Source organism: Hevea brasiliensis, chromosome 7, assembly GCF_030052815.1.
Source record: "Hevea brasiliensis isolate MT/VB/25A 57/8 chromosome 7, ASM3005281v1, whole genome shotgun sequence".
In the NCBI taxonomy this organism is placed as follows: Eukaryota; Viridiplantae; Streptophyta; class Magnoliopsida; order Malpighiales; family Euphorbiaceae; genus Hevea; species Hevea brasiliensis.
In genome coordinates this window covers 104040233-104057654 of record NC_079499.1, presented here as the reverse complement: position 1 = coordinate 104057654, position 17422 = coordinate 104040233, and the positions used below count along the sequence as shown (strand labels likewise).

The 17422-nt window shown below is 33.3% G+C and overlaps 3 protein-coding genes across 7 annotated transcripts; all 3 read right to left on the bottom strand.

Annotated features, from left to right (window-relative positions):
• Window positions 1-697: 697 nt before the first annotated feature.
• On the bottom strand, window positions 698-3439 carry LOC110673530 (G-type lectin S-receptor-like serine/threonine-protein kinase LECRK1). Its single transcript, XM_021836669.2, has one exon. The coding sequence runs from the start codon at window positions 3289-3291 to the stop codon at window positions 919-921; it is 2373 nt and encodes a 790-aa protein (XP_021692361.2). The 5' UTR covers window positions 3292-3439; the 3' UTR covers window positions 698-918.
• A 470-nt stretch (window positions 3440-3909) lies between these two features.
• Window positions 3910-6809, bottom strand: LOC110673568 (G-type lectin S-receptor-like serine/threonine-protein kinase LECRK3). The gene has a single exon (XM_058150401.1). The coding sequence runs from the start codon at window positions 6462-6464 to the stop codon at window positions 4125-4127; it is 2340 nt and encodes a 779-aa protein (XP_058006384.1). The 5' UTR covers window positions 6465-6809; the 3' UTR covers window positions 3910-4124.
• A 1951-nt stretch (window positions 6810-8760) lies between these two features.
• LOC110669086 (small RNA degrading nuclease 3) lies at window positions 8761-14456 on the bottom strand. Of its 5 annotated transcripts, none has more exons than XM_021830568.2 (12): window positions 14373-14456; window positions 14095-14280; window positions 13889-13978; window positions 13438-13506; window positions 11963-12106; window positions 11724-11840; window positions 11574-11643; window positions 11360-11451; window positions 10902-11036; window positions 10709-10816; window positions 9739-9843; window positions 8761-9421 (listed from the first exon to the last, which is right to left on the bottom strand). In XM_021830568.2, exons 1-12 carry the CDS (start codon window positions 14415-14417, stop codon window positions 9044-9046), a joined length of 1539 nt encoding a protein of 512 aa, XP_021686260.2. In that variant the 5' UTR covers window positions 14418-14456; the 3' UTR covers window positions 8761-9043. The 5 variants fall into 5 exon arrangements, with proteins under 5 accessions (XP_021686260.2, XP_021686263.2, XP_021686262.2 ...); XM_021830571.2 differs by having other exon boundaries at window positions 11963-12103; XM_021830570.2 differs by having other exon boundaries at window positions 14095-14277.
• Window positions 14457-17422: the final 2966 nt, after the last annotated feature.

Below are 17422 nucleotides of genomic sequence, written 5' to 3'. Positions count from 1 at the left end.
GAGTAAATTCTAATTTATATAAAAATTCGTTTAATAATTTTAAATTAAATATTTATTATAAAATTTTATATATATAATTAATTTAATTATTATGTGCATCAGATATAAGTTCAATTTATATAAAAAAAAAAGAGTTTAATAAATTTTCAAATTAAATATTTATGTATATAATCATATATAGTATTTTAATAATATTTATGTATATATATAGTATTTCATATATATATAAATATTGTTAAAATACTATATATATTTAATTTGAAAAATTATTAAACTCGATTTTATTACTATGTATATACTTTAATAGAATATGTATAAATCTTATAGCTAATAAATAATCTAAGAACTGTTAATTTATTTTTACATAAAAATGATCAATGAGATTTCTAATTAAATTTTTTGATGATGAAGAATCTTATGGATGTTGTTAATTTCAAGACAAACCTGGCATAGCACCAGAAATAGATTAATTATAAAGATATAATGATACTTTTTTTTATAGTAGTATTTATATTTATATTTTTTTATGAACATAAAAAAAAAAGTATTTAGTAGTACTTTTTTATTTTCTTGAATTTCGTGGTGATACTCTATCTAATAAACATATGATGAGTCTAAATTATTATAAATATCACAGAATCCATTCATGTAATTAATAAACATTATTGAAATTTTTGTTTAAATATATATAAGAATCAAAATTTAAAAAAAAAGGAAAAATATATAACGTTATTATATGATTTTACATTTTTATTAATTGGAATACTTTTTTTTTAAAGCAAAAACGACTAAAATACTATAACAAAAATTTTAAAATTATTTTGGAACGCTGAACTGATGGGCATGATGAGCAGTAAACTTTCCAGCAGACAAGTTCACTAACCAGCCCAATTCTAAAAACATGGCTAAAGAGTTGAATTACATGGATTCAGCAGTTGGACATGGAGGAATTGATATATCAGTGATCCCTTCTAACATCATAACTACACTCTTCATTGAAGGACGAAGAGCTGGTTCATCCTGAATACACCACAGTGCCACCATCACCATTTTCTCCAAGCTCTTCTTGTCAGCTTCTTCCCCAATTACTAGCTTCTGCAACTCTCCAGCAACAAAACATTGGTGTACCCAAGTTGATAGAATAATCTCTTCTGGTTTTGATGTGTTAAGCTCCATATTCCTTCTGCAGCAAACAATTTCCAAGAGCACAATTCCATAACTGTAGACGTCTGCCTTAACTGAAATTGGTGTGTTCTTATGCCATTCTGGTGCTACATACCCCCTGGTTCCCCTCAAAATTGTGAAGGTCCTTGTTTGGTCTGGCATCAGCAATTTTGCCAACCCAAAATCAGCTATCTTAGCAGTCCAAAAATCATCCATCAATATGTTCTGTGGTTTTATATCGCAATGAATGATGGGAGTCTCACACTCCTCGTGTAGATAAAGGATCCCTTTCGCAACATCAATTGCAATTCTTATTCTCTCGTTCCAATCTGGCCTACCTGAAGACTTGAATAGTAGATTTGCAAGGGAGCCATTGCCCATGTATTCGTAAACCAGAAGTCTTTTTGAATCCACGGCGCAGTATCCCAACAACCGGACTAAGTTCTTGTGGTGAGTTCTTCCTATTGCTCGCATCTCTGCCTGGAACTCCCTTTCACCTTCTTCCAGTAACTTCTCTAGCCTCTTCACTGCAACAAGCTTTTTTCCTCTGTATAAAGTCCCTTTGTACACTGCTCCAAATGAACCCTTTCCCAGCTCTTCTTTGAAGCCATTTGTTGCTACTTTAAGCTCGTTGTATGAAAACAACCGCAATTTAAGCTCCTCAGTCAGACCATCCTCCCCATTTTCCAGTAGCCTTTTATATCTTATGGATCGGATTTTGTAAATGAATAAACAAAAAATTATAAGGCTAATACATGAAAACAGGACAAGACCAGAAGTCATAAGAATTGCGGGCAGTAGTTCTTTTTCGCTTGCAAACACAATAATGGTTGGCTTTGAAGGGATAAGGTCAGTCCTATTACCTCCAATGCCTACCTTCAACAAAGCTGTGGTGGACGCATCTTGATCTCCTGATTGAATTTTTCTAACAACATACCTCAGTGGAAGCCCTTGTTTCATGCACATGTTTTTAGAGAACAGTGCTGCCCCGCAGTTGCAGTCTTCCAAACAAGACTTGCTGCATTCGTCTATGGACATGGATTGTTGAACATAATGACGGTCTCCCCACTCAATATTTTCCATGGTAGTGATGTTAAAATGGAGTGCATTTTCTTTCCCACCTTTACACCCTGATTCTGAATAGTTTCTACTACAGCCAAGAGTCCCTTGATTAGGGTCAATGGGAGCAGAACCAGGAAGACAAAGACATACTGGTTGGCCGTCATTTAATGTGCAATAACTATTGAACCCACAAAAGCTTTTCACTTCACAAGGATTTTTCAATGCTGGCCAGGCTTTCAGTTCACCGGTCTCGTTGTATCTATGAGAATACAAGCGCAAAACGCCATCAGTGTCTAGAGTTGCATGGTAAATTGTACTGTTGTCATTGTATGCCGATAATGAGTTATAATATAGGGTCTTGATGATTTTTGAAATGGTACCGTTGATAATTAGTAGGTGGCCAGAGCTATTGAGATAAAGATGAAACTTGGAACCATCCCCAAAAGTTTGGGAGTCCCAGTAAGCATCACCTGGTGTATCCCCCGTATTCAGTGGGTATAAAACAAGGTTCCCATCGTCCTGCATCTTGAGGTGAAACCGTCCGGTGGAGTGGCCGGTGTCTGATGAACTTATCAATTGACCCCCAGAAAAGAGAGTCTGACCTCCTAAAATGGTATCAGTAGGATACTTAAAACTCTCCCAAATGACCTCAGAATTCTTGTTGTAGAGGACCAAATTGCCAGAATCATGTAGAGAAGCAAAGGAAGCAGCTTCTGTATTATTAGCAATAAGTTTCTCCCCTCCTTGGCCAATTCTGTAAAGAAGCTTGCCATCTTCTGTCAAGACGATTGTTGAATTTGCAGATACTGGTGGATCATTGCGATTTGCAGTCCACACAACTGTTGTGTTGTGTTTCCCAACCAGCCAAATTCCAACGGCAAAGCCAGTGCCTTGCTGATAGAATCCAAATGCAAATCGACCAGAAGGGGAGAACCATGAAGGAGGATGAGATGTTGGAAAGAGTGAAGAACCTAGAATTATCCTGCTAGGAAGTTCTTGTTCAGCTCCTTCGACAGCAGAGAGTACATAAAAGAACAGGAAAATGGTAGACAACACGGGAGCCATAATAACTTATGGATTTCAATTTTTGAAAAATGGGCAAGAATTGCAGGAGTTGTTATAGTGATTCTTAGTTCTATTTTCTGATAGAATTTGGCCTTGGTTTTCCAAGCCAACATTATAAATTTTATAAATTTCTTTGCTGGGCCCGTGTGTAATAATGGTTGGAAAGAAATGGAGAAATTTCTCCATTGACTTAATCAACAATGCAAGGTCTTTCAAATGGACCAAAAAGTAGAAATGTATCATCTAGATGCCGTGTGGTTCATTCCAAGAAAATGTAAATTTTCTTTGCCATGTGTTTGTTGGAAGAAATCGAGAAATTTCTTCATCGACTCAATTTATAAAGGGGTCTCCTAAGTCAGTGTAGACAAAAGTAGAAAATATTTTATTTATAATGTATTCTATTATTACTTTATTTTTTTATTTATTTAATTTATATTCTATTATTTTTATTATTATGTGAATTATTATAAATTTACTATAAATTATTTATATAATAAGATTTATTTTAGGATTATGCTATAATTAACACTTCAGTTCCTGTGTTTTAAAAAATAGTTGATTAAGTACTTTTAGTTCTGTCAACAATAATGTATAAGGAAACCAGTTGATAGGATTAAATTATCAATTTTCAAAAATATTAATTATGATATAATTAATCAAAAGCAATAAATCTCTATATCATGTCTATCCGTACATTCATGAGTCCTCACTGATCACAATTCAAACCAAAAGCGATAAATCTCTATCTCATGTCCATCCATACATTCATGAGTGCATCTTATTGATCAGAATGATCTAGATACTCAACTACATTCTAGCTTGTTCCAGACAGATCACAGATCCTTTCCAACAGGAGGGACTGGCACTTCCATAGTTCCTTCCAACATGAGGACCACATCCTTCATACAAGGACGCAACGTGGGATCATCCTGAGTACACCACAATCCCACCTTTACCATTCTTTCCAGAGTTTTGAAGTCCACATCTTCATCTTCCACAAGCTTGTCCAATTCTCCGGCCGCAAAGCAATTATTTACCCAACCAGAAAGGATTATCTCATCTGGAGGTACATCTATTTTTATATTGCTTCTGCAACAGATAATCTCCAAAAGCACAACCCCATAACTGTAGATATCTGCTTTTACTGATATCAGAGTATTCCTCTGCGATTCAGGTGCCAAATATCCTCCAATCTCACTAACCCCTTCGTCTGTGCTTACTTGACTCGGTTGTAATAGCTTCGCTAACCCAAAATCAGAGATCTTTGCAGTCCAAGAATCATCTATGAGTATATTTTGGGGTTTTATATTGCAGTGGATGATTTGAACCTCACACTCTTCATGTAAATAGAGGATACCTCTAGCCACGTCTAGTGCAATCCTGAATCTCTCTCTCCAAACAGGTCGGACCTCTGCCTTGAAGAGAACATCTGCAAGTGAACCGTTGTTCAGATACTCATACACAAGAAGCTTCCTGCAGCCCTCCACGCAAAAACCAAGCAACTGAACCAAGTTCCTATGATGAGTTCTTCCAATGGCAGTCATTTCAGCTCGAAATTCTCTCTCACCTTCTTCAACGACTCTCTCTAGTCTCTTAACAGCAATATTTTTGCCACCTTCTTGAAGGGTTCCTCTGTAGACTGCTCCAAAACTGCCCCTTCCTAACTCTTCCTGAAAGCCATTTGTTGCTTTCTCCAGCTCACTATAGGAGAATGACCGCAGAGCAAACTCTTCTGATAATCCCAAATTTCCATTTTCTGATATCTTTCTATAACTATGAACTTGATGGCAGTAAAAAAAGAAACTAGAGACTGCAAGAGCAAAACAAACGCAAGCAATGGAACCTGAACTTATGGCAAGAATCAAGATTAAGCTTTTCTTGCCTTCTGTTGCAATCTCTGGACCGCCATGGCTTGCTGAACTCCCCATAATCACCTTGAAGAATGCTGTGGCTGACATGTTTCTTTTTCCATATCTGAGTGGAAGCTTGTATTTTTGGCATTTTTCACCTTCATATAAAACAGCCCCACAATTACAATCCTCTTGGCAAGACCTGGTACAGTCTTCCCTTGTCATTGATACGACAGAGAAAGGAAAGTCGGCCCACCATGTATTCTCCATAGCGGTAATATTGTAATAAATTTTGAGATCTTTTCTGCAAACATCTTCTGAGAAGTTCAGAGTGCAGCCTAACGATTTCTCACTCTGGTTTATCCAATCAAAACCGGGATAACAATTGCAGTCACCTTTAGAACCTGAACTTGAGCAGTAACTGTTGAAGTTGCAGAAACCTTTGACTTCACATTGATCTTGCAACCCTACCCACTTTGTAGACATGGTTGAGGCTGTGCTGCTATTCTCAAAATGGTGTGAATACAACCTAAAAATTCCATCAGCATCAAGCGTTGCTCGATATATTACTATTTCCTTCTCCGTGGGATGAGTGCTGTTCACTAATCTGTTTCTCTGGCCGGTGGAACTCCCGTCGTTCAAGTAGAGTTGACCTTTATAATCAAGACTAAGCTGTGCGTCATAAAATGAATTAGGTAAAAGAAAGCTCCAATATGCATCGTCTGATTCAACAGAACTGTTTACTGGGTATGCAACAAGGTTACCATCACGTTGCATCGCGAGAAGAAATCGTCCACTTGAGTGATCAGAGTTGGACATGCTCGAAACCAACTTATAGTCATTGGACAGATTCTGACCTCCTAATAACGTGTCAGTTGGGAAATCGAAGCTTTGCCAAACAACGGAAGAATTGCTTCCATAAAGCACGAAATTACCAGAATCGAGCATCGTAGCTGAATCTATGGGGTCTGATACATTAGCAATGAGCCTTTCTTGACCTTGTTCAGTTCGAAGAAGCAGCTTTCCACCTATTGTTAGCTCCAGAGTAGAATTTGCGGAAACTGGTGAGTCATCTCTATTAGCCGTCCACACAACAATATTTTCAGGTTGCCTGACCAACCATATTCCAACAGCAAATCCATTGCTTTGTGGGTAGAAGCCAAATGCAAAATAACTAGACGGTGAAGGCCATGAATTCGGGTGAGTGCTGGGAGAGAGTCTAGAACCCTTGTTTATGATATCGGATTTGTTTTGTTGGGCTACTGCTATGCCAACAAGAAGTGAAAATGAGAATAACAAAAGCTTAGATACTACCAAAGCCATGAAAGATCTAGCAGTAGGAAGAGTTGGAGATAGAAAGAAAGAGTGAAAGGGAATTGTTTTATAAAATAAAATTGGCTTTCGCTAATGCTCGATTGATGTTGGCTTTCAGGCTCATTCTATAAACAAAAACAAGAAGCATTCAGTGAGTTTCTGCGAAATAAAATGAAAATTAGAACAGGTAAGACCACCGCGCAATTGGTGTAGAAAAGTCATTACTGACGTACAAGCCATCTTGACTGCAACTGCAAATCGTCCAATTAAAGCGCTTCTCCGCCTCTTCTATTCTACAATATGAATATCCATATTGTATTTCACTTGTGCAGCTGCGTTGTTGGATTTCATTAAGGAGGTCTACGTAAACAACCAAAAAGATATTTTATAAGCAATTCGTCAATTTTATATGAAAAAAAAATTGTAGAACATGAATAATTATGTTTATTCACTTGAATTTTTAATTTTGGTTGAATTCATTTTAATATTATTATTAAAGTTATTGTTGAGGAAAATATATTTTTTTAAATATATCAATTGAATAATATTAAAAATAATTTAAAATTAAACTTAACATGATTTTACCCACAAGAATAATAGAATAATAAAATTGTTTTTTCTAACAAAATTTAAAATAATGCTTTTTTAACTATGAAACTCGATGGCAAGCAAACCCTTAATATATGGTTTGACTATATTTCACATTGCTAATACACAAGACTACTAATATACATGACCAGCATTTTAAGTTAGATAAAGAATATTTACTAATTTACAAAAGTACTATCAAGTCCTCCTGTAATAAGATAGTTTTGCCTCATTTCGATTTGATAAGCATAATATTATCTTTGGTTAGAGTATAATGGGAATCCATAGTAAATTATTAAATGATACATTTTATTTGAATACATCTCAATTGAGTATCATCTCAATCTTAATAATAAGCTAATTAAATTAGATTAAAGGCCTATTTAATATTACTGTTAAAATGGTTATTGAAAAAATTATTTTTTTTAAATATATTAGATAGATAATATTAAAAAATAATTAAAAATTAAATTTAATATAAAAATATAAAAATAATAAAATAATTTTTATTAAATTATTTTTCCCAATAATATTTAAAATAATATTTTTATTTAAAAAATTAATTTCATACTCTAAAACTCAACATCAAATAAAACTTAAATTAACAATGCCAATAGGTGTCCCTGGACTCCTTAGGCAGCCCTCATTATTTTCTACCAGAAAAAAAGTTAATAATTGCTGCGAAGACTTTTAAATTTAATAGCTATATTTTCCGAAAGAAATTGACTACCAGATGACTTTTACAAGTCATCTTGATAGTAAGTCATCTAATTAAAGCAATTGGTGTACAAAAGTCTTTAGTCTGCTGCGCAGAAAGTCGCTCATGGACCTATCAAAAATTTATATTTTATAAGCAATTGACGTAGTCCACATGAACTGAGCGAAACATAGAATAATTATGTTTAGTCATTTGAATTTTTAATTACAGTTAGGTCTGTAATAAAATTATTTTTTCAATAATATTTTTTTTTATTAATAAACTTTTGCTTAGTGTACTGTAATGGTCTAATTTCAGCTCAACCCAATTAAATAAAATAAAAAAAAAACACCTTTTTAATCTTAAAATTTAATACACGATCACTTGAAAGCGCTAAAAGATTAACTTTCGCAGTGCAGTTTGCTAGGGATTGAAACTGGTCAGCTTTTGAACTTTTCTTTTTTAATTTTTTTTATGAGTAAAATTATACTTCGACTAAAATTTAAAGTCGAAACCTTACAACTCTCAAGACAACTTCATATCACCGAGTTAAAACTCATCGGTGGCCAGCATTTGAAGTTCATGAAATTCAGAAGTGGAGAACAAAGTATACACAGTGCATCTTAAATTTCATCGAAGATCCTGCAAATCTTCCAATTCTGCCCAGAAATTATGCCATTTCGTTGCGCAAAACCAAGCACATTACTCCCACTTGAAGCAGAAGTAGGATTTGAGCAATGATGAAGATTCTCCCCATTTTTGTCCCCCAGTTGAAGCACGTACATATTATGAACACCTTCAATCAAAATACCTCTCAACTGTATACTCGTTTCTATCAAACATTTCTATTACTTGGCATGATCATAAATCCACTCTCCATTTGAATTACTACACTGTGGTCAGAAACTTCATTCCAAGTTGGCTCAATATCAACTTGAAATGATTTCCCTTTTTCCCTTTCCCTTCTTGCAGCTGTATTGTAGAAATTAATACGGTCTGCAAAGGGTGACATATTAACAATTAACAGCTCAAAACTGAATGCTTTTGCTGCCATTAATTAACCTCAACTTGCTGCATAAATCTCATCCAAAAATATTACACAAACATTGCATAACAAAATTAGAGAATTCCGTTATCTAGGTAATCATGGCCGGATGACTAAACAATGCACTCCAGAGTTTTAGGTTCTTCATAAATATTTATGTGAATCAGTAATACCTTGGTCAGTAGGGAAGGTGTTGGTCCATGTATCCAACTCTGTGCTAATGTTTCAAAGATAAAGAAAAAATCACAACAAAGTTTACTATCTCTTTCTCTTCCTTTTCATTTCTTCTAACTCTTTCTTCAGCTTACTTATGATCTTATCCTGTGCAGAGATTTGAAAGTCTTTCGCACTTAGATCTTGCTTCAATCTTTCAATCTCTTTCAAGTGGTTATCGCACTGATTTAAATCCTTATCTCTCAGTTCTTGCTTTAATCTTTCAATCTCTTTCATGTGATTGTCACAATCAGCAGTCTTTACTTTCTTGGGATCAACTAAATCCTCACCTTGAAAAGCTCTCCTTTTAAGTGAACCTTTATGAAGAGAATAATCATGCGCCATTTTACGAACATATATACTAGCTGTTGTTCCTGTGTCAAGTTTAAATGTTATCATTTTCTGCTCCAGTCCATTTTTGTCCTGACACAATAAAAAAAAAAATTATTTCCAATGTACTGAAAAATATATATTTATTTGCACACCACCAACTGTAACAAGCAGAAATTTATGACTAGAACTTTCATTCATTCATACATTTAAATCAAAATTACAACCGAAATCTAATACTACCGTTCCGCTACATACTCGATATACCACAACATTGCATAATCTTGTAAGCAAAGAGAGAAAAATATCAATGGAACACGGATAACCTCTTCCCCAAAAATAAAAAAGTAATAATAAAAAAAAACAGCACAAAAGAAAATTAATAAAAAAAAATAGACAATAAAAAGTACCTTTTCTAACCTCCCATTCAAGTTTTCAAATGCCTGATGTGCCTCTTGAGAATTCTTAAAAATGGCAAGTGCAGAATACTGCACTCCATGAGCTTTCTTAGGCGGCTGCCAAAAATAATATTCACAATGTTAGAAACTCAGTGGTTGTGCACATACAAAAGAATAAATTCAAAGCATGACTGCAGGAGCAAGGCAGGTTATACAGTTGGAATCAGATAATTTGGAAGTTAACCAAATGGAATAGCTTTCTACTAACACACAAACAAACAGGTGCATCTGTAAAGGATCCTGGGGCAATCCATTCCAAACTGTATAGATAGGAATAATCTGCGGATTCAGAATTTATTTATTCCGGGTGGCATTAATTAATACCTACGACTATCTTTTACACAAAATTACAATAAGGACACAACTCAAGATAACACATTTGGTTGTTTGTTTTAACACAAGTTAGCACATGGCTCTCATCAACAAAATAACAACTATGTATTTGCTAAATCCTTGATTACTTAGCAAATTGCATAACATATCCAATCGGTGAGCAAATATCTCTTCATCATGTAAAATGCTGATATATAAAAATTATTCAGAGCCAGGCTGACTTTTTCTCCATTTTCAAATTATTGACAACTATTTCTCGCTTTTGCTAGAAAATCATGATTAATTGCTACTAAATTCAGGAAAATCAGATGGCTTCAAATGCAGGAACAACAGACACAACATCAAAAGCTCTACTAGCCATGACACTCAGTCTTAAAAATTCCTGTAGAAAGCTTTTTGCAAGGCAAAGAAAAATTACAACCAAATAGTTCCAGCTATCCTGGAGGTCAAGTTCAATTGCAGAACAATTTCATCAGAAGACATAACATTATGAGTCCCAGTATCCTCTAGCAAGGGAAATAATTTCAAGCAGTCACACACAAAATAGTCTTCAAAGGAAAGATTAGGAAAACAATTGGATGTACTCAACCTTGGGTTCAACTGTAAATTTCTCAGGAAAGACTCCATTTAATTCTTTACTGGGGACATCAATTGGTATACCGTGGAGAAGTAGCTTTGTCGTTTCAGTTTCTAACACCTACATTTTCCAAAAGAATTGATTACCCAATAAGGATTACACCAGTCAAATTTGAAGATTCCAATAACTATCTCTAGTAACTTACATCCTCTTGATTCAATGGAATGTCATTATCAACTCCATGTTCAATCTTGGCAAGAACAAGTTTCATTGCAGCACAGGCATCATCAACACAATTGTGAGGAGCACCTTCTTTGCGAAGTTCATATCCCAGCACAGCCTGCCAGAAAAACACTTTAAAGAGTAAACCATGCATCCAAAACATGTAACAATTACTCATCAGTTAGATGAAGATACCATAAAACAATATCTTAAAATTGATAACAGAAGAGCCTCAATTGTAATTAAGCAAAGAGAAATAGACAAGATTGTTGGCAAGTGCTGTCACTTGTCAGGTGAGCTGTTCTAAACAGCATAAAATTTATTTGACAGGCACAACGCAATTTAGAACAACAATATCTGACTTGCTCAAGATGTTCCAAACAAAACAAGAGACATTTACCAAAGCATATTCATACCAATTATTAATCTGAAACAGCTGACCTTACACAAGGTGTCTAAAGAGGGCGGGCGTCCATCCAAACGTTTGAAGATAAAGGAGGTGTCAACCACTCTTCCATGGTCCAACTTCAGTGCTGTCACAATAAATAAATTCAAACATAATATTAAGGCATGATAAAAATGCAACACAAGCTGAAATAGCAAAGTTCTATTGCCACATTAAACAAGCTTCATCAATAAGTAATGCTTGACATACCCTGCAGGTCATTATATAAACCATGGCCCACTAAAATAGTTCCTTTCCGTAATAGCTTCTTCATAGATTTCTATAAAAATGCACTCAATAGCTTCAGACAAAGAACAAAACTGATAATAAGAGAAAATCTTTGAATTATTAATGTAATACTTGTATGTCAGCTAATGAACAAGATAATTCATCCAAATCTCCAGCAGCAACTCCAGTAATCTCGGTTCTATAATCTGCAACTGGTTTGCAAGGATTTACTCTTTCGTCAAGTTTTACCTGAGAAGCCAAAGCCCAAATTTCATTTCTGTTTCCTAAATGGCCATCTATAGTTTTTGAATTTAACATGTCTATAACAAAGTAACAAACCAAACAAAAAAAAAAAAAAGAGCTATTTATACCTGTAAGTTGTGATCCACAACGCACACCCTCACCAATGCGTCAGTACCATCTTCACAAAGAACCATCTCACAATCAACAGCAACAATTGCATGTGAACTCATCAATTTGGATTTTTTAGGAAGCTTTGTTACTACCCAGTCCTGCTACACATTTTCACAGTTTAACAAGACAAACCAAATTGACTAGTAAGTGCTACAGCCGCATGTTTAACAAGTAAAGCAAAATATTGACAACTTTATAAAAAAGTTATAAAACAAAACAAGGGAGAAAATCTCAGGTTTTATATAAATCAAATCCATGAAGGTATAGTCACCACAGATAAGATTTAGCACCACATTCTATCCACTTCACAGGTTTGGATTTTAAAAGAACAAAAAGTTTTCTGAAGACACATTCATGATCCCTTTTCATTTCTTCAAGAAACAGTGGAAGAAATTACATAATATATAGCAAATCAGTAAAAGCAGATTGATTGAACATGTATATCTACATAATCCCCCCAATGTACTAGATATTTTTTCAGCCACTTTTTCATCACGCACAAGCACCAGTTATTGTTTCAAGAGCCTTCACAACAGCATTATAGAAATTGAAGTATAGATGTTGCTACTCAGATGGCTACAAAAATCAAAGCTCTTGAGCCAACAAAAAGAACAGGTTGAAGATATTTTTTGAAGCCAACCAAGATGAAGGTGAGACAAATGGAAAACCTTAAAAACAATAGTATTTATGCAAAAATCAATAGCTACTGCACAGAGAGAGAGAGAGAGAAAGAGAGAGAGAGAGGCCTAAACACTGAAATGTATTAACTTAGCATTTATTGAGTATTATCAATAAAAGCTAAATTACATGCATAAACAGATGCAAAAGTCATCATTGGCAAAGTAATCTTTCCATACAACATAGTCAGAGACTAAAGTTAGATGTGCTGCAAGTGCAGATTAAGTTGTAAAATAAAGATTCTAGATAGGTTGCCTTCATAAAGTATCAACACAGATGAAACCATTTCTTAAATGGAAAATTTAAGTCAAATAAATATATGGCCAAGAGCGCTGCTCTATCAAGAAAAGTATTACCATTAATTTAACAAAGCCAAAACATGGATTAATGCAAGAGCTACAAGTGTAATATGATCAACTAAGAATTCAAAGGAAGGAAAGTACAAAAGAAGGCTACAAGAAGACAGGATTTGTCTACAAAAGAAAAGTTGTTAAAGAAGGCTATGCTAATTGAAAAGGCAAGATTTGTCCACTAAGCAAGCAGTAAATAAAGAAGGGATTGCTGACTTAGCTAGAGCAGAAGCTTATATTATAGATGAAAATGGTCATTATAATTATAAATATTTAAATGATGTATCTTGCATAAACTAGATAAAGATGAAACAATTTCAATGCGGAAAAAAGAGAAGTCATAAAGATTTAGCATGCCAAAAGCACCCAAAATTACTTGAGAAGTGAAAGTCAGCATCACAAACCTTATCATATGATGGGAATGCATACTTTGACAGGTAAAATGGGTGTTGAACAGTTAAACGGACTAGCCTCTGCACTACCACAAATGCAAATTAACCATGATTATATTAGGGCGTAAAAGGACCATGAAAAACACATTATCTCAAACAAAAATGTTAAAACAATAAACTGCCAATCGCAGAAAAATTAAAATCACATAAGGCCATAACATCAAATGAACTAAGAAATCCATTTGATTATTAATTAGAGAAAAGAAAAACATAAAAAAATAAAAAATAAACAAACTGAACTTTCCTCATGGGAATACATTAATTAATACTTAATTTAAAGTGAATAGAGTCATATCTAAACATTAGCAATTCACAATCTCAAAGTTCTTCAAAGCACCAACATCTATATAGTACAGAACAAGGAAATAAATTCCATAATCTATCACAAAATGCCCAAGCATACCTGTTCAGGAGATTCATTATCTGGAAATTCTTTTCTAATTTGCTCTAAGACTTCACGATTCGAATGCAACTGAAGAACATAATCCAAAAACTGAAAGCACAAATAAATTACATTAAACAAAAAACTTGACAGATGTAATATTAAAAGGTAACCAACTATTGAAAACTAGACCATAAAGAATGTATCTTTAAACCAAATTCTACCACCTTCAAATCGTGCTGCTCAGTAAATGTCTGTAGAAAAGCAACCAGAGTCTCGTGTGACCTCTTCACCGGGTCACTTAAGCTAGACCCGAACTTCCTATCATAAATGTTTAGGAACTCCTTCCAGCTACCTTTAGTGCCCTGTCTTCCTTGCTTTTGAGCCAACTTCACTATTTCAACAAGAACCTGCTATCATTTATGAAGTTCGTTATTTTTTAGCGAGGGAACATGGTTTCCATGAACACACTATGAAATCATAGAGAGATAGAGAGGGAAATAACCTTTTCCGGCGCGGCAGCAATTGCAACGGCGAGTTTATCGTCCATTTGAGGGGATGATGGGGCAGAGAGAAACGGGGAGTGCGGACGGCAAGAGGGTTTATGTGTTGTTTCTGCAACATTTAATTTAAGGGCATTCTGGGTATTTTAAAATGGGTGCCAGTTTGGAAACGCCAACCATGGTTTTGTGTTTCGGACCAGCCCACTACCGGGGCCGACTACAGGCTCTCCAAGGCCCCAGCGAGGCCCATGAATCATAAAATCAAAAACTGAATTTTGATTTTGATTTTAATTTTTATTTTTGTTTTAGTTTTTCATATTAAAGATGATGATTCAATTATTTCACTAACTTAATCACAACAAGATTAAGTCTCATCTTCTGATAATTTTAGGAGTACATTTCCCATATTTATTTAGTGTATTCAAAACAAATTCAAACACAAGAAAATGAGGATGTGAACTTAGTTTAGTAAAACACAATAATTACATTTTTCTTTTCTTTTTTTTCTAATATACCTTTTGTCAATCTTCTTGTTGGGTGCTGGTGTTTTTCTACATGTTTGTTTCTTTTTTAGATGAGTTTTAAATGTATAGGGTGAAGTGGATAACATTAAGCATATTTGAATTTTTATAAAAAATTAATGATTAATTTTTCTTTTAAATATATTTAATTATTAAAGATAATGTATATTCATTAATTTTTAATTTTAAAAAAATCAACATTAAGTTTTTTCTGTATTTTTTAAATAATTGTAATATATAATTACTAAATATAATTATCATACATTATCATATTCCTAATTTTTAATTTCAAAACTTCAATTGCAGAAAAATCAAAACTCATATTTACTTTGAAGAAAAAATAATATTTAAAAGTATTTTCTCTCCCTTTTATACATTTAATAAATTTTAATTTACTTTAATATTATTTTATTTTTATTTTTTAAAATTATTATTATTGTTATTATTATTATTATTATTATATATGAAGAATAACTTATGGCCATTAAAAAAAAAACTTATAACTATTAAATTCATTAATTTGAGAACAACTGCTAACTTATTGTGTCAAAATTTATTGATAATATTTTAGAGTTTTAATATTTTAAATAGCAACATTAAAACTTTTTAATTGGAAAATAATTATCTCTCTCTCTCTCTCTCTCTCTCTCTCTCTCTCTCTCTCTCTCTCTATATATATATATATATATATATATTATCATGCATCGCACATGTCACACCATACCCCTCTGTAAGGCATAATATGATTCTATAGTATACCTAATGAATTATCGTATCCATCTACTGATAACCCATTAAATACACTATAAGGGATTTTAAAACAATTACTTACTTCTCGAAAATGGTGAGTATTTCTAGCAGGTATTAAAAATATTTAATTGAAATTTAAAAATTAGTTAAAATTTTTGTCCATTTTTATTTTACGTAAATTTTAGAAAAATTTCGGTAGAGTGCCGTCTATATTTGGGAAAAACAGTTCTTCAAACACCTGTAAAAACACTTCTAATAATTCATTTTATCAAAATCAACCACTACCACAATACAAATCAACATCATTTCTCCCAACTCCATAATTCAAAACAATTCTCAATTCAATTGTCTTCAAAAATAATACTAAATAACTTCATTCATATTCCATTAAAGAAAAAACAATTTACATTCATCAGTATAAATTTACTGCAGAAAATCCAAAATAATACTATTACAAAATTTTTACAAACTGCTCAAGATCAATTTACACATGTACATACAGTTACATATATCAAATTAAACATTACAATTAGGGTATAAAATTTATACCCGACAAAATATCCAAAAGTAGCATAGCAGTCCTTAGCAGCTCACTTAGCTGCTCTACCAGTCTCTTTACCTGCGACAGCAATAAAAGGCTATCGCTGAGTACTAAGATTTAGTGGTGCACAACATACTAAAATAATATTTTATGCATAATTCAAATCATATTTATTCAAATATGGTACTGAAAATAAAAAACAATTATAAAACATAATTTATAAACTTTTAATTCAAACAGTTATATTTCGGAAATCTCAAAACAGATTTCATAAAAACACACAGTTATACCATGCCATTCAGAACAATGTTTATCTCAATAGCCGGAGGCTTATGAGGAATCTCAAGGCTAGCTAGCTTAATCTATGGGTACCCATTCAATTTCTTCCTCTATTGGCACACACTTCAACACTTCAGTCAGAGAGGGAATCAAAATTCAAAATTAATTTCTCCCACTAGTCATGCTAGTGAGGCATTCAAATATATGGTCATGACACTGTGATTTCAAAACTGTTTTAGCAATTTACTAAACATTTATTGCCAAATCAAATATACAATTAAACTTTACAACAATTTAGGTCAACACAATTTGTTCATTTCAATCACAAAGTTGCAATCAAATTAAAGACAAATTTTATGATGTGCACAAACCTTATGTGAGTCGCCTCTTGGCCTTGACTCGATGTCTCGGGTTTTTTTTCCGATATTCTTTTTAACTAAAACACACAATTTTACAGTGTTTCAGTATCTCAATTTATAATAAATCCACTAAAGAATTTCACAATTACTTATTTCGAATCCTAATATGCTTAAATTAACGTTCTTAATATTTTGCCTTTCAGGGTTACTATTCATAATACTATTCAAGTCAATTTGTTGACTTCCTTATGCTTAATAGGTATAGGGATTTCAATTTCACCCACATACCACATTTTGGTTATCAATTTTATTGGTTTTAGTTGCTCCCTAGATTTTAAGGTTTCCTAGGCATAATTTTAAATTTTTCAGATTTGGTGTCTTATATTGTTCCATTGGTCATGTTGCTGTTAGAATTTAGCAAAGTTTTCTTCATAGAAGTTGTTCCTTATTGTCTTAAATTTAATTCCCTTTTTGAATCACTCCATTTGGAGTTTTGTAGCCCAAGATATGACTATTTGAATGGGGCTGGCCAGATTTGATGTTACCCAGAATTTTGGGTATTTTCTGGATACTGGCAGTTTTGGTGTGCTGATTGCAAGTGA

Excerpts from the sequence above, each read along its gene's own strand:
- LOC110673530 (XM_021836669.2), bottom strand. The coding sequence starts at position 3,291 with ATGGCTCCCGTGTTGTCTACCATTTTCCTGTTCTTTTATGTACTCTCT.
- LOC110669086 (XM_021830568.2), bottom strand. The coding sequence starts at position 14,417 with ATGGACGATAAACTCGCCGTTGCAATTGCTGCCGCGCCGGAAAAG. Across the intron at positions 10,817-10,901 it reads TTCCATTGAATCAAGAGGAT|GTGTTAGAAACTGAAACGAC; the intron begins GTAAGTTACTAG and ends TGGAAAATGTAG. Across the intron at positions 9,422-9,738 it reads TGAATGGGAGGTTAGAAAAG|GACAAAAATGGACTGGAGCA; the intron begins GTACTTTTTATT and ends TTATTGTGTCAG.
- LOC110673568 (XM_058150401.1), bottom strand. The coding sequence starts at position 6,464 with ATGGCTTTGGTAGTATCTAAGCTTTTGTTATTCTCATTTTCACTTCTT.